Source organism: Malaclemys terrapin, chromosome 3 (assembly GCF_027887155.1).
Source record: "Malaclemys terrapin pileata isolate rMalTer1 chromosome 3, rMalTer1.hap1, whole genome shotgun sequence".
NCBI classification, from domain to species: Eukaryota; Metazoa; Chordata; order Testudines; family Emydidae; genus Malaclemys; species Malaclemys terrapin.
The window spans coordinates 72,060,639-72,078,475 of NC_071507.1; the positions used below are offsets into that span (position 1 = coordinate 72,060,639).

At 44.5% G+C, this 17,837-nt stretch overlaps 1 protein-coding gene across 1 annotated transcript; it reads right to left on the reverse strand.

Annotated features, from left to right (window-relative positions):
- Positions 1-979: 979 nt before the first annotated feature.
- On the reverse strand, positions 980-1,900 carry LOC128834245 (taste receptor type 2 member 7-like). Its single transcript, XM_054022861.1, has one exon. It carries the CDS (start codon positions 1,898-1,900, stop codon positions 980-982), a length of 921 nt encoding a protein of 306 aa, XP_053878836.1.
- Between the last annotated feature and the right edge of the window lie 15,937 nt (positions 1,901-17,837).

A 17,837-nucleotide genomic window follows, 5' to 3' on the forward strand; every position in this document is an offset into this window, starting at 1 on the left:
ACAATATTCAGGGCCTCGCCAGGTTGTTTCCATTAGGATAAGAAATTGATGATATGAGCTGGGTGGTATTTTTTAGTGTAACCTGGTTTATTTACAGAAGTGTATACAAATGCCTGTTTCCCTGAATACAGTAGAAACAAAGAACTTCAGGCAGATTCCCTGGCTGAAAATTCCCCAGGTCTGCCACTCCAGCAAGTGCTGTGTCTCAGAAGCACTGTCCATCTGCTTCCTTTCAGGCTCATACTCACAACTTCTCCAGGCTCTCTCCTGGCTTTTTCCCCCTAGCACAGAAAGGCTACAAAACCAGTATCTTACCCACTGGGTTTGCAATCAGGGAAACTCTTCAGCCCACACAGTTTAATTCTGATCTGCCATGTGCCTTGAACAGTTCCTCCTTATTGTAGCTCTCTCTACTATATAAAGGACTTAAAAGCTCCTTCTATAGAGTCTGAAAGTATGCTTAGCACACCCATTGACTTTAACTAGGTCTGTGATTGTCTTAAAATCAAAGACTCACCTTGTGGCAGCCACTAGCACCTTTCATAACAACAGGATAGATTCTCTAGGTCACCTTTTGTTTTCATTTGTTAATGTGATGATCATTAGAGGTCCTTGCAGGTATCTGGGATTGTGAGATCTTGTAGCTTGGACATGGGGTTCCAGTCCATATCTTTCATGTTAGGACCCTAGCATGACTGGATATTTGTATTAGTTCCAGGGCTCCTCAGTCTCAGGAAATCTAGTTCACAATCAAGAGGAGTTTGCACTTGATTTGCATGAGTTATTAATTCACAAACATTTAAGAAAAAAGAATCATGTCACTCTAAGTTTAACATGGTCCTCTACCACTATCCTCAAGAAGCAAAGCTCTGGATGGAAATCTTGTAATTTTAGTGCATGTTGAAGTAGGGCAAAATATTTGATAAATAAATAGAGGAGAGAAAGGGGATGTCTTTGGGGAGTTTCATCATGAGCAGTTTTATGAAGCCGCCCCTCTCAGCCTGCACCCAGCATAGTGTAAAGCCCTCACTGCTACCCTCTTCAGTTTGGGATTACCCAGAATTAGGATAACAGAGTGCCCAGAAGGATAAGCACCCATTATCACTATCCATACATAGTAGGAGCTGATGTTGGCAAATAATTCTGAGAAGATTAGTGCCACAAAATAAGAAATGTAGAAGAAAATAAAAGAGATCAGTCCTTTAATTGCTCTGACATGAGCCTCAGTAACTGTGTCCCTGGAGGTGCTTGTGGTTTTTTCCATCCTCTTGCTGTGTCTCCACAGGGAAGTGATTAACAGTATGGAGGAAATAATAAATATAATGAAGGGAGAGGCATATCCAAGCATGGACAAAATAAAGAATCTAGAAGAAAAATCAAACGTATATTGACATTCCCCGGTGGTGTTTCCTGATACACAATTCAATGAATAATCTATGTACTTTCTATCTATGGTATTGACTGAAGGGAGACAGGTGACCAAGGAGACCAGAAAGGATCCCATGAGTAGCTGTGGCACTAGCCCTGATATTCTCCGCTTCAGCCACAGGAAGAGAGATTGGCTGAAGTTGGCGATCTTCACGCAGTAGAAGACACTGAGCCAGGTGGCAAACCATAGACTGAGAGTATTTAGAAACAGCCAGACAAAAGTCAATGTTGTCAACATAGCACACTGTTCATTCATCTCTGCACATAATTGAAAGACGGTACCATTAATCATTAGCATGCACTGTAGGAAAAATCTGGAGATGCCCAGGCTAGTCAGGATCATGTCACAACAGGTCAGTTTTCTGCTTCTGATCCACTCACTGCAATTCACAACAATCATCAATCCGTTTGCTATAATCCCTGTAATGAACTCAATTCCTAAAATGATCAAACCAATAATTATAGGAAACATGGTTCTTGCCTTTGGTCACTAAAGCTTGCCCAGCTTCTGACGCTCCTAGAAAAATTGTTGCAGAGGAAAATGCCTCACTAAAGTGCCAGGCTTCTGGTATCTTATCAGGGCCTCTGCTGTTCTGCCTTTGTATCACAGCAGAAAGTGAGACGGAAGATGTTTTCAGGTATTGAACATGGAAGACTCACCTGTGTTAGATGGAATGCAAATCTCAGAAAGATTCTATTACATTTGTGATTATCTACTACTTTCTCCTGCCTTTTATTTGCATATCCTCTTCCTTATTGCTGTGCAGTGACTGTCTGTGAGCAGCTTCACAGATATTTTTCTATTGATCTTTCCTGATTATTTATTATTATTATTGCTCCTTTGTTTTCAGATTGAACTACAGTAACTTCTCACTTAAAGTCATCCCGGTTAACATTGTTTCATTGTTATGTTGCCTATCAATTAGGGAACATGCTAGTTTAAAGATGTGCAATGCTCCCTTATAATGTTGTTTGGCAGCTGCCTGCTTTGTCCACTGCTTGCAGAAAGAGCAGCCTGTTGGAGCTGGCTGGTGGGGGCTTGGAACCAGGGTGGACCAGCAGCCCCCCTATCAGCTCCCCGCTCCCCTAAGTTCCCTGTGCAGCAGCCACCCAACAGACTATCAATTGCCAGGCAGTTCAGCTGTCCCTCCCCCCACTGCCATGTGTTTTTCTTGCCCTGTGCCTTGGAACTGCTCCCGGGAGCCTCCTGCTTGCAGTGAGGGGTGGGAGAGGGGGAAGAGGGGTGCTACTGTCAGGGTGCCACCCCCCGCTCCTACTCCCTGCTCCTTTACCCCATCTGGCCATCTCCACAGAGGACAGGAGAGGGCTCAGGAGGAGGGAGCTTGCTGGCAGCAGCTGCTGTCTCAACTTGCTAATCAACTTAAAAAGGCAATGTGCTTACAGTGTGGTCAGCGTACTTAAAGGGGTAATGCCATCTCTCTCTCTCTCACACACACACACACACACACGGTGTGTGTCTCTGTCTCCGTCTGCCATGCTGTATCCCCTCCGTCCATTCGTGTTGCCTTGTAGAGTTTGAGGCTACATTAACAATGTGTTAAATCTTGATGGCTTAGCTGAGTGCTAGTTAATCTTTTAGCAGTAAGGCATTCCCTGGGAAATATTCCTCTTCCACCCTTTGACTCCACCACCTCAACCAAGCTACGCAATCATCATTGCTGAGTACAGTATTAAATTGTTTAAACTTATACTGTGTATGTGTGTGTGTAGATATAGATATAGATCTAGATAGTCTTTTGTCTGGCGAAAAAAATTTCCCTGGAACCTAACTCCCGCTATTTACATTAATTCTTATGGGGAAATTGGAATCACTTAATATCGTTTCGCTTAAAGTTGCATTTTTCAGGAACATCACTACAGCATTAAGTGAGGAGTTACTGTACTGCTATTCTTTCTATTTTAGGCAGCCCTGGATAGCACTCATAGGTTGCTCCTATTGCACAATACAGCCATAAGATTTTCAAAAGTCTGTGTCCACAAGTATCAGATTTATCTCCATAGTTTTCATAGGCTTCCTGCTGGCCTCATGCTTCAAAACTAGGTTTCAATTTTAATATTTAAAGATTGACTTGATTTGCCTGGAAAGTCCTGTATACTGTATACTGATCAATAGAAGCCCTAACTCCCCAAATTAGTCCAAACAAGACCTCCTAATGCATCACACTATCTCAATGTCTCAGCATGACTCTGGCCAAAGGGCAATAAAAACTTCCCATAATTGCAGAAAGGATGTCAATAGTCCATAGACCAAAAGCCATGACAGTCTCTTTTAGAAAAGCAGGCTCTGTCAGCAGGTAGGTTCCACTGTCACAAAAGAGACCCAGCTGCAGTGCAGTGAATGCAAATCAGTGCAGGATTGCATTACAGATTCTCCATCTCAAACAAATCTTTGCATTTTCCATATAAATTGTTATGTATAGATGATGCCAGCAAACAGCAAATTAAGTGCTCTTTTGTTGTTGTTGTTGTTTGGACTATTAAAACCAGAATTGTCCTGTGAGTGGTAGCAGGCAGTGACTGCAGGCACAATGGGCAACATCTTGAAAAAAATGGATGTGTGAAATGAGGCTTCTAGTCCATACTTAGGCACCTAAAAGTAAGTTGGTACATGTTCTTACCTGTGGAACACCACATAGTCCTCATTGAAGCCCAAGTTACTTAGAGTGCAAAGTCAAGCTCTGAAAAGTTAGGAAATGCCCATGCAATTCTGCCCCACTGTGTGTATGCATTATGTGACAGTCTTTTAATTACATGATTGCATGCTATTTTTCCACATTGAATATACAGGATGAAGTGCACTCAGGGAATGAGGTAGCTGTTCAATATTTGCTTTTGTCCTTATCATTGAATGTGTCTCCACATCCTTTTTTACTGCAGGCCATCCAAATCTGCACTCAATCATTAATTTCCTCTTGGGCATTCCTCATCATAGTATAGGAGTGCTCCACAAACATTAATGAATTTATCTTCATGGCTCTCCTGCAAGATAAGAGAATACTGGTATTCCCATTTTAGATGGGGAAACTGAGCCAAGGATAAAGTTTCTTGCCAGAGATCACACACTGATGGCTTGTCTTCACTACGGGGAAGATCAACGCTGTTGCAATCGATGCAGCACGTGTCGATTTAGGGGGTCTAGTGAAGACCCTCTAAATTGATGGCAGAGCGCTCTTTGGTCGACCGCGGTACTCCACCTCTCCGAGAAGAGTAAGATAAGTCGACCGGAGAACATCTCCCATCGATGCAGCACAGTAAAGACACTGGGATAAGTCGACCTAAGCTACATCAACTCTAGCTATGTTATTCATGTAGCTGGAGTAGCGTAACTTAAGTCAACTTACCCCAGCAGTGAAGACGAGCCCTGAGTCAATGAGAGAACTAGGATTAGAACCCAGGCATTTCTGACACCAACCCAATGCTCATCCCTTCAAACCCCACTGCCTGAGGGTCTGAACCTCCACAGCTCCCAGTGACTTCAGTTGGAGTTGTGAATTCTCCGCACTTCCAAAAATCAGACCCCAGGTTGGCAATTTTCTACCTCAGAAAGTGTTGGAACCTGTGACGGGTTGGATCACAGAAACCCCCTTGGGAGCTGCCACCCGATGTGCAAAGACTACCCCTGCTCCTGTTTTCCCGGCCAGCTCAGGACTCCAGCACCCTGTCTTGCTGAGCCAGACACTCCTGTTTGGCTCCAGACACAGACCCAGGGTCTGAATCACTTGTCCCAAAGCTGCAAGTTTACCTGAAAACAGCTCACAGAAGCGTGCTTGTCTTTAGCACTCAGATGCCCAACTCCCAATGGGGTTTAAATAAATAAATAAATAAATAAATCCGTTTTACCCTGCATAAAGCTTATGCAGGGAAAACTCATAAATTGTTCGCCCTTTATAACACTGATAGAGAGATATGCACAGCTGTTTGCTCCCCCAGGTATTAATACATACTCTGAGTAAATTACTAAATAAAAAGTGATTTTATTAAATACAGAACACAGGGTGGAGCCAAGGGGTTCAGAGTATAGGAGGGGGATCCAGGCTGAGGCAGGAGGTTGAGGTATGGGAGGGGGTACAGGCTCTGAGCTGGAGATGCAGGTTCCGGGGTAAGGCCAGAAATGAGGAGTCCAGGGTGCGGAAGGGGGCTCCAGGCTGGGGAAGGGGGTTGGAGTGCAGGGGGGTGAGGGCTCTGGCTGGGGGTGTGCACTGTGGTGTGGAGCCTGGGATGAAGGATTTGGGGTGCAAATCAGTCTCCAGGCTGAGCCAGGGGTTTGGGATGCAGGCTCTAGAGTGGGGGTGGGGATGAAGGGTTTGGGGTGCAGGAGAGTGCTCCAGGCTGGGATCGAGGGGCTCAGAGGGCGGGATAGGGATCAGGGCTGGGGCAGGGGTGCAGGAGGAGGTGAGGGCTCTGGCTGTGGGGCTGGAGATGAGGGATTCGGAGTATGGGAGGGGTCTCTGGGCTGGGGATGAAGGGTTCAGAGTGCAGGAGGGGGCTCCGGGCTGAGGCAGGGGGTTAAGGTGGGGATGAGGGGTTTGGGGTACAGGAGGGGGCTCCAGGCTGGGATCGAGGGGTTCAGATGGCAGGTGGGGGATTAAGGCTGTGGCAGGGGGTTGGGGCACAGGAAGGGGTGAGGGGTACAGACTCCAGTCGGCGCTTACCTCAGGCAACTCCCAGAAGCAGCAGCATGTCCCCGCTCTGGCTCCTATGCTGAGGCATGGCCAGGTGGCTCTGCACCCTGCCCCATCCACAGTTCCTGGCTAATGGGAGCTGCAGAGCTGGCACTTGGGGCCACTGTATTGACTCAGGCCACTGAGACACACAGCCCTGCACTTGAGGGTCAATGGGAGCTGTGGGGGCAGCACCTGTGGATGGGACACACCCCATTCCCCTTTGGTGTGGATTGTGGGTATGCTGACACCGCAGTTACAGTCCACCAGACTGTCCTGCTCCTCACAACAATGTGGCCCAATGGCCAGAGCCAAAGCAGCGGCTGTTGGGTTCTGGGCTGCATGGCCTAATGGCCCAAGACGATATGGCTGCCCACGAGCACAGGGCAGTGTGGCCTAGTGGCTGGAGTCAATCTATTGACCCTCAAGTGCAGGGCTGTGTGTCCTAATGGCCCGAGTCAACAGAGCAGTGTTCAAGTGCAAGACAGAGTGGCCTAGCAGCCAGTCAATAAAGTAGCCCTCGAGTGTAGGGCAGTGAGGCCTAGTGGCCAGAGTCAATATAGCGGCCCTTGAGTGAAGGGCAACATGGTCTAACGGCCAAATCCAGGGACCAACACCAAAAGAGATGGCAGCTGGGATAGCGGAACCCGGGCCCTCCCGACGCCACCAGTCCTGACTCAGGGCCCTAACAGTGGCAGAGTGGTCCACCACTGGGTCAGCAGGGAATCCAACCGCAATGTGCTGAACTTACATGGGTGCAAGATACCACTCATTCCACCTCTCCGGGTCACTTCCTACCAGGCTTCCTGAAGCTGCAGTCCATATGGCCTCAGGGTCTCTGGGTTCCTCCACCCAGGTAACTCCCTGGGACTCTGATTCCAACCATTTAGCTGTCAGCAACAGGGCTCCAGTCTGGGTCTCGGGAGCTCTGGCTCCTGCAGGAAAGGGCTGTAACAGCTCCTGGGCTGGTGTCTCCACCAAATGTCCTTTGGTGGTTAGGCCAGATGGAGCTGGGCTGCTCTCCTTTATACTAGCACAGCAGTTGGAGCATGCCCAGCATGGTCTGAGGGGTGGAATTTCCTCTGCACATAGTGTGGGATTAACTCTTTCCTGCCTAGTGCCGGGTATGCAGACCCCATCACATTCCCTTTTTGTTTTTAAGAACAAAAGGAAACTGCAAGAGCAGCAGTTAGAAAATGTAAGCGTGTTATACCAATAGAATAAAAACCAGCAGGATCTTATTAAGAGGGATAAGGCAAAGATGCCACATTTATTGTAAATATACTGATAAAGCAAAAGATAAAAGTAAACAACATTGTTTGACTACTTATTTCTTATACACACACATACATAGAGAGAGAGATATTCATTCACACAATCATTCATTCAAGTTCTGTATAGGTGTTATAGTTACCAGCCTAGAAGTTGCTCATGCCAAGTTACTGGCCAGGTATCTTGGTCATGAGGATGGAGCCGAGTCTGTGTCAGGTGCACCTGATGCTCCTGGAGGCTGGCAGCAGAACCAGAGACTCAAAGTCATCAGTCTTTAGAGTCCATTCTTATAGGAATTAGTTCCTATGTTAGTCTATGGGAGCTGTTTCATCCTGCTGTTGCTGACTCAATCAGCAGATGGCACATTCCTGTCCAAAGTGGCACATTCCTGGTGGCTCCACACTGTCCAAAGTTTGTGTTTCTCATCCTTCCAGGTGATGGGGTGGGTCCCAGTTTACCCTCCGGGGGTTTCTGGTCATCCACTTGACACATTCTTCGGCCAATGGATACTCCTTTTCTAGGCTGGCACCTCCCTAACCATCCATGTATATCAAGCATTCATCAGCATACATTCCATCCCTTAACCATATTTTAATTTACTGTCTCCACCACTTTCGGGGTGTGTGCTAATTCATTTGAGACTCCCGGCCCTTTAATCACAGAGGGAGGGGGTCTGTCCTAGGAGCCATTGAATGAAGTGAAAGTCACTTAACAGCTTATAGTGTTTGTTTACATTGTATCAATTACTTCAAGAACAAAGTCAGTTAACTTGTTTGTAAGTTTTACATAGTAGTAAAATATCTTTCACAGGATAGATATAATCAATGGTTTCTACAGACAGTAGCTGACAAGTTTTAACAGAAGACCCAAAAGATTTTTGTACTTGGTGAAACTGTTGGATTTTAAAGTGTGGGGGACAAATTATGGGGGGGTCACTGTCACTTGGAGGAATCACTGTTAGTACCTTCTTTTATATCCCTACAAGTGTACATAAGTCAGAAAATTCAAATATGATTGTTCTGGGAAACATAACTCTGTCTCACTTCTTAAATACAATACTGAACAGCACAAACAGTAATCCAAACTATAATGTGTAGAAATGAGCGATGAAGCTTACATATGAATCTAATTTTTCCCAAAAGATGGTGCTGCTCAGGTGGCTGGGCTCCAGCTTTGACCCATCTCTACATTGGTAAACAGGGTTGAGTTACTGGTGTGGGTGAAAACCTTAACATTGAATTTCCTGATGTTAGTGCAGGTGGAAACATCAACCTTAACATTGCATGAATATGTTGTCTGCAATGAGGCAGGGATGTTTAGCTCTCTGAAAGTCTTACTAAGCTGGTTAGTTCAATGTTCAATTCTAGAAGCTAATATATGTTGCATAAATGATTTGAGACAGAATCTCCCTTCTTTCTTTTTCTAACACTGAACACTTCCTCTTGAAGCTTGGTTAATGGACAGACATGTCCTTTTTGACTGTCCCACTGTGTTGTGGTTAGGAACATTTTTCCAAGCCAAGACAGGTATATTTTTCCCTCCAAAAGTTTCCTTCCATCATGGTAAGACTTACTTTTACCTTCTAGCCAATCTGCCTTATTGTCCCTAGAGAGCTAACAAATCATGGAACAAGGTGGTGTTTGGCTCAGCTATGGGCATTAACTTTCCTGCTTCCTGAACACTACCAGAAATGAATAATGCACTAGATTCACCAAATCAGACTAGGTAAATGGATGATGGACTCCTTACACACCAATCTAGAACATGTAGAGGGAAAGAAGCCTGAACACAGGGGACTTCAATATGAGTGACATATGCTGGACATCTCATTCTCCCAGTATTAAAACGTGCTTGGAATTTCTAAACATATATGACAGTTTCCTAACTCAAAAAGTGTTGCAGCTGATGCAGGAAAATTCTTTGTTAGATCTTGTCTTAACAGATAAAGAGGAACTGATCACAAAACTAGAATATAATGGCAGTTTAGTAACAAGTGATCATGACTTGATCACATTTTTAATGTGCGTGTAGAATAAAGTCCAGACCAGTAATATACATACTAAGTACCTTAATAGGGCCAGTTTCACAAAGCTTAAAACAATTATGAGCCAAATCAGCTTGGAGGAAGAATTTAATCAGAAAAAAATTGAATCATAATTGGGAATCATTTAAGAACACAATCAAGGAAGAAGGCCATACTGGTTAAAAAACCAACCTGGTTTAGAGAGGAAGTGAAGGCAACACATTTTATTTTTATATATATAATTGTGTGTGTATGTGTAACAAATGGAAGAAATTGGAAGCTGATAATAATGAATATAAATCTGAAGTTAGGAATTACAGAAAATTAATAAAGGAAGCACAGGGATACAAGGAGAAATCTATGGCCATCAGATCTAAGGAAAATAAGGAGGTTTTTAAAAAAGATATTATGAACATAAAGAATGATGATAATGGTATTGCTCCATTAGTAGATGGAAATGGTAGAAATATTATTAAATAATAGTAATAATGCAGAAAAAGCAGAAGTGGTAAATATTTCTGTTCTGTATATGGGGAAAACAAACGATATGATAAGACTAACACAATTTCCATTCCACTAGTATCTCTGGGAGATGTTAAATAGAAATTACTGAAGTTGGACATTTTTAAATCAGCAGGTCCAGATAACTTGCAGCCAAGAGTTTTAAGAGAGCTAATTGAGGATCATGCTTGACCATTAATGATGAATTTCAATAGCACTGAGGAAGTTCCAGAAGAATTGAAGAAAGTGAATGTTGTGCCAATTTTTAAAGGAGATCAATGGGATGACCTAGGAAATTGTAGGTCTGTCAGCCTGACATCGATCCCAGGCAAGATAGTGGAGCAGCTGGTATGGGACTTGATTAACAAGAAATTCAAGGAGGGTAATGCAAATCAGCATAGGTATATGGAAAATAAATCCTGTCAAACTAATTTGATATCTTTATTTGATGAGATGACAAATATAATATTGTTGACATAATATACTTGGACTTCTGGAAGGCATTTGACTTGGTACCATGCAACATTTGATTAAAAATCTAGAATGAAAGAAAATGAACATGGAACAAAAGAAGACCTGGAAGAAGATGTGGAAGATAACAATTTTTTTTTAAATGGTGAGTATAAGTAACCAACAGAACAATTTCCTAAGGATTCTGGTGGATTCTAGATCCTCGACACAGTGTAAAACAAGATTGGATGTTTTTCTAAAAGAGATACTCTAGGAATTATTTTGGGTATGTTCTATGACCTGTGTTATAGAGGAGACCACACTAGATGATCACAACGATCCCTTCCAGCCTTTGAATTTGTGAAGACCCATCTAAAGCTTTTGGAACAACATACAGTTCAAACATTATCAATATTTGCAATGCAAATAAAATCTCTCTCCATATTTCCAACAGTACCAATGTGAGAGAGAGAATCTGGATTGATTTTAATAAATCTTTTTATTTTGCCATCGGGTGGTTATGAAAAATGAACAAAACAGAGTTATTTGTGCAGAACTGAGATGGAAAAGTTCCTAGAAGAAAAAGCTTGTGCACAGCAGAAGTAGACAGAGTCAAGGACAGAATTCTTGAGCATCTATTACAGTATTTTAAGACTCGGCCTCTTGCAGCTTTGGGACACATCAGCAGTGCCGAGAATTGATGAGAGACAAGAAAATGTCTCTGCCAGGAATCAGGAGAACAAGAAAGCAATTGTCTAAGAGGCCATACACTGTAAATAGCCCAGGATGACCTTTACAAATATTTGTACAAGGTTCAATACACATGTGGGCTAATACTGATACTACAACCGCAACTGACTAGTTTAATTCAAACCCTTCAGAGCATAACACTTTGAATTGGTAAACTGCAGCACAAGCTTTGCATATCTAACAGGATTGGCCAATTTTCAGTGGTGCTAATTACCTCCACCTATTAATGTCAGTGGGAGTTGGGGGTGCTCAGCACCTTTGAAAATGAGGCACCTTATAGCAAGTTTCTTTATATTCTTTGTAGACAGTTTAATGCTGGTGAAAGGTGGGTGACTGATAACCCAGCAGAATAATCCTATGTGTAGCCATCTAAAGGGAACAAGCAATGCAATTGTCCGGCAGTGCTGGAAGAAACAGAAGGCAATGGATGTGGTGTATCTAGGCTGCAACTTTATTCACTTATGGTATCTGGGAGTCCACAGCAATAAATTGTACACTACAGTCATCATTATTAATTATTTCCATATAATCCCCAATTTGGGACCTCACCATTTTCCTCTTGTATGGGACTAAAGGGGACTATAAAAGCAGTACCAGATGTAGGAACCCTCAATCCCGCTTCCTCTGCTCCCTTAAAGGGAGAGCTAAAAGAAAGAGGGGGTGACTCCCTGCTGTGCCAAACATGGAAGTACCAAACTCTCCTTCCTCAGCTCTCTTAAGAGATGGTATCCTTGAAATCATTTTTTTAATCCAATAACCATATCCCTTCCATGCCACGTACCTGTACTGGACAACTGCCACAAGTTCCACATACAAAATTGCAATATTATAATCTAACCCCCTGCCCTAGCCGGGCTGTGTGGAAGGTGAAAACACCCACCCTTGCCTCAGCCAATCCAGCAATGAGGAAAAAAATTCCATCCCAGCCCCCAAGGAGAAAAGGGTGACTAGCATCATGCCCACAGGAGGTCATGAGGAAACCCAGTCCCTTTGCAAATTTCATGGGTGGGTGAGTGCTACCAGCCCATTAGCGGTAAAAGAGGGCTTCTCCAGGACTGCTCGGAGTATAAATACCTTCCATGCACAGGGTCAGCAGAAACAAGGAGATCTCCCACCCACCCCGAGCCCCCCTCCCACACATACCTTGGTACAACTGCTTCTTTCTCTTCCCAGCGCATCCCTATAAACATCCCCATTTCATCACCTGTTGTAAAGGAGAGCTCTGTAAGGGCAGGAACCCCTTTTCCTCCAGCCAGCAGAGAAAGGACACAATGTCTTGAGCTGGGGTGAGCACATTGTCTGGCTGCACCAGAAGAAAGCAGGAGGCAATGGACATGGTTTCAATAAGCAGCAACTTTATTCACTTAAAATAGATGGGAGTCACTCCCCAGCAATACATTGTACAGTGCAGGTCATCATGATTTCCTTAATCATTTCCACATAATTTCGAACCAGGTCCCAGTCACATTGTTTGCTGGGATCCCTCTGCCCTTCCCTCCTATGAGGTTAAAAGGGGCTATAAACTGTGTGTGTTTGGGAGGTGGGGGGGAATCAGCTGTCTGCTGTACCAGACATAGGAGCCCAGAATCCCACTTCCTCCACTTCCTTAGGAGGGGCTAGGGTGACCAGATGTCCCGGTTTTATAGGGACAGTCCCGATTTTTGCGTCTTTTTCTTATATAGGCTCCTATTACCCCCCACCCCCGTCCTGATTTTTCACGTTTGCTGTCTGGTCACCCTAGGCTAGAAAAAAGATGACTCAGCTCCCCACTGTACTAGACCCTCCTCCCCCTGCTCACTTAAGGGATGCCGTCCTTAAAATCCTCCTTTAATCCAGTAACCATGTTCTTGCCATAGCCAGTACCTGCACTAGACATCTGCCACAAGGTGGCACAAGCATTTTAGCTTGGCTGCCTCCCACCTCCCCTCCACTGGCTTCCTAGATATTTACTGATTCCTTCAGCCAAAAATATCTCTGCTTCCCTGTCAGATAGGTGTACCTCATCCTCCCTGAGTAACTCAGGTGCTCAGTAAGATATGTGCAGAAGAGGAATTACCAAACGCTCTTGATTATGTATTAATTTAGCTAGTTCCCTATTCATACTTCCTGATCATATTGACCCATGAAGGCTTTCCAGTCCCCCGCTATATCCAATGCTTCAACATCAGACCAAATAATTGTCACCCCAGGGAAAAATTCTTGGATCTGCCCCACATCCCTCCTAAATGATCATCAATTTGACCCCATTATGCATTCCCACATCATTTTTGCCAAAGTGAACCATAATTGTAGCGGATGCCTGCTCCCAGGTTACGAAAGTGCGTACAAGGGGCATCAGCTGGTCCCAGAGCATGCCCCTCCATCCATGGCAGTGCATGATGGCCTCACCACATAGGACTAACTGTGAACCTCCAGGTTCACACCACTGCTCGCTTGGCCCGTTTGCCCGGTTCTGAAATTGGAAACACAGGAAAATTAGCTTCGATTCGCTAACTAGGGTCTCACATACATACGTCCTGTATGCATTTGAACGCCATCGCCCAATTGCCTGAATTGCTCTAGCCCCGGGCTGCAGCTGTCACAGCCCAAATCTGCCATGAATGGGAACTGAGTTCATGGGCCTGTAGCCTCAACTTTGTTAGCCCCTTTCTTAAAACTGTAGCAAACTGGTATGTTGTGTGGGGTCTTCAGTCACGATGAATAAACAGGGCCCTCTCCCCAAGTAGTCTCATCACTATATAAATCCTCAATGCCCCTTCTGGGCAAATACCTGCCACATTATGTACTCATCTCAACTCCCATCCCGCCACCGATATGTTGCTGAGATCCTCAGGGTCAAGATGTCCGATTGTTCCTCCCACTGCAAAGCCCTTCCTGAAGCACACCTAGGTGACCCAGGCACTAGTTCATTGACTTTAAAAGTTTCAGAAAAAACTACCAGGAATGCAGTCTTTAACAGTGCTGCCTCCCATCCACTTCTGCATATCTGTTTGAGAAAATGCCCCATATCCCCAAGCATCTAAATAGTGATGGGAGGACAGGGATCTTCTTTAGGGCCCATGTTTCAAGACCACCCACAGCAGCCTCTGAATTAAGAACTCTCTACAAGGATCTGGCTATCCTCTCATCTTACCGGCAGCCCAAGAGGCACCTGGAGATGGTAGATGATGCCAGCCACCAGATTGCCAGCAACATCACTTACTGAAGAATCTAGTGTCCCGGAATAGACCATATCACCAACAGGCCTTCCCTCCTCTGAAATTACACAAAGTCATTACATTTCCTATTGTAGGCCCTAAACACTTGTGGCCGTACCAATCTCTGTATGACCCCAAGTGTCAACGTTCCAGAAAGCTGCCAGCATCTGTTCTGGTTCTTATTTGGCCCTCGGAGCCAGGGTCCACAGTTTCTTGACCTGAAATGGAGACAATGTGTTGGCTTTGCCGTTATCAATCCCAGGCACATGTTTAGCAGAGAAACATAGGTTCAGCTTTAAATAACCATCTTGGCACTCCAAAAGGACACACCATTGTTTGCAAATAGTTATTGCTACCAAAATGGGGAATAACTCAAAGCATGTAATATCCTTTACTATACTTCTTTGTATCCAATCTGAGAGCCATTTTGGGCCAAACCACCTGCTTGGGTAAAACAGCCCAAAACCTATTGCTCCCGATGCAGTAGAATGAACTTTTACATCTGCCTCTATCATCCTCCCTGCAAAAAGACACTCCATCAAAATGATTCAGAAACTGTTCCCACACTCCCAAATCTGCCTTCTTCTCTTTATTAACTCTCATAAAATGTCTTGGCTTTGTTATTCCCATGGTGGGAGCTGACAGTCGGCTGCGAAGTGCCTGCCCCAGGGCCACCATTTGGCATGCAAAGTTAAGATGCCCAATAATGGACTGCAACTTCCTGGCTGTTCTAGCCTGGACAATCAATCCCAGAAGTTCCCCCAGTTTATCCTGGGGGAGTCTAGATATATCAGCCCTCACATCTAACTCAATGCCTAGGCAGATTAGCTTAGTAGAGGACCTTTCTGCTTTTTTCGTCCGCCATAGGTACCCCCATTTTACAGGCCAGGGCCTGGAATGCAGACTATATGCCAGCAGACTCCTCAGAACCTAGCCCTGCTATCCTCAGTTTTCCCAAATTTGGTCCCCAGTTTCTATAGGCAGCCACCCCAACCTGTGTCTGTTTCTCTAATTTTGGACCCCCGTTTCTGCTCGAATCTTGGCTGCAGCCATCCCAAAATACACCTTAGTTCCCTCCGCCCCCCATTTTTATCCCCCAGCTTACTTTCAATCATGGCCGCAGCCTCACCAGATTGTGCCTCAGTTTCCCCAGTTTCTGTTACGTGCAGAGTATCACCATACTACATGCTCCCCACCCTCTCGCAGGGGGAGCTTTTTCAATGGCCTTTGGCTCTGCCTCTGAGCTGGACACAAAAGTGTTTGATCTGTTACATTCTACCTCTAGGGGAGACGCACACTCTGTTGGCTACTGCCTGCCACCCCCCGTCCCACACCTCTGCATTGCCTGCAGCCTGCCTATGGGGTTTGCCCAGACAATGTTTGCCCAGCTCTTTTTGTCTGGACTCTAGAACCTGAGGAATCCCAAGAGATTCCAACCTCTGGGCATGTCCCTGTGTTTCCCCTATCCTCCTTCCTGCCCCTCAGAGCTCTGTCATGGTGGGAAGAACCCAGCTAGCCATCCTGTCTGGTGCTGCCCCCTTATCCTGCTTGTGTGAGTGTTACAGAATAGAAAAATCATTAACCATATACATTTGACCAGTACAATAGACTCCCAAATTTAAAGACATTGAAACAGATTCTGCTTCAGTTATCAATGTAAATCTGGAATAACTCCACTGATGTCAGTGCAAATACTCCATATTTCCTGTGGTGTAATTCAGAGCAGAAATTTGGCTTCATCTGCAATGTGACAACTGCACTATACAGAGAAACCTGCAATTTGTATTACTGGTCACTAGAGTGAGCAAGTGCTTGAAGTTCTTCAATATTATATTGTTCAAATCATTCACACTTATCCCGTGGAGATGTCAGATATAAAGCAACCTCCTGTTTGCAAATCCTAATCAGTGTGATGTGCTGCACCACTCCTGAGAACCACAACACTGTTCTGTTCGTGAACGTTTAATAACTAAACACTACAGGAAGTGGCAAGATAAGCTATTTTCCTCCCTATTATGAAGTGAACAGAACTTACTGCTATGTTGAGGTGCTATGCAGTATGTGACCACAGCAATGAGCCAGAACAATTCAACTAACAACTCTGAACATGAGAGGGAGTTTCAGATCAACTATTTCTTTTTAAGCCCCTGAATAGTGTTTAGAAGGCAGATTGATTCAAGCAGTTCTAGGTTACAAATAACAAGATTAAATGGATTACCTGACTGAGACTCTGCATTTTGGGAGACTTTCTGTGGAGTCGCTAAATTGTGACAGATTTCTCACATTCTATCCTCATGGTGTATTCATGAGTGTCACAATTCTTCCAGCCTCAGTTCCACAGCTACACTCTCAGTCTCTGGGACAGCCAAACTGCAATTCTGTTTCCCTGCCACCTTCTCAGATGGTCCTTATATTCTTGTGTTAATATGACTGCCACTCTGTGAGCACTAATATCCAATATGAAAAGGGTTTTGAAACATGAACAGGCTATGAGAGGAACAGTCACAAGGATCCCTTTCAGTTATGGAAATGCCAAATCACACTCTGTCGGCCATCAAAATGTTTCTGTTTTCTCACTCAGCCTATACAATGTTTCCCGATATTGGTGAACTCACAAATAAACTTTCTATAATAGCAGCAGAGCCGCACAAAACTCTGCCCATCTGTGAGTTACAAACATTCAGTGAACAGACAGAATTCACAAGATCTTTACCAACTAAAATTCCCCTGAGATGCTGGGTCTCAAAGCAGGTTTCAACCATTCCATATCTTTCCCTTGCTGGAAAGCTCATTAAGGTTTCTACTCCACCGGGGTAGGACAGCTTGTTCACTGCAAATCAATTGTCTACAAGTAATTTGTTTCACCAGAACCCATTTTTGAAGGGAATTTCTACTTACTGAATTTGCAAAACACTGAATTTACTACTATTTTTACACAGTTATTGTACATAATGGAATCCAAACAAATCATTGGCTAATCCACTATCTTGGTTATCCAGATTTCATACTCCATCCCAGAGATCCACTTCTGAAACCCAGTTTTCCCCATTTTTGGATAGGTACCTGTTCCCCAGTTCCTGTCTCTATCTGAGACCAGGCAGGTCTGAGTTCTGGATACCCCGCTCCCTAGCCTTTTTAGCATGTCTGAGTTAATAACTGTCACATTTGAGCCCATGTTCACCATTCTTGTGAATTCCACAGTTCCTATTACACATTCATGATCTTCAGCTGCAGGCAAAAGTTCAGCTTAGCTTTTATGAACAGGTCCACCACTAACTTGTACTGAAGTCCTCACTGGTACCTAGATATTCCAGGAACATAAGTCTTCTTGGGTCCTCTGTCTGGAATCTCTTCTTTCCCCCTCCTTCTAGACCTCAGCTGTGCCTTGCCACCTCAGACTGATGTCTGGCTTCAAACTGCTTGTCAAGAAATTGTACCAAATCCCGACCATACTGTATTTTCTGGGGTAGATTCTGTAGCACCATCCGAGCTGACAACTCAAGTTGGCGGCCAGAAAGCTGCCTCTCCCCATCT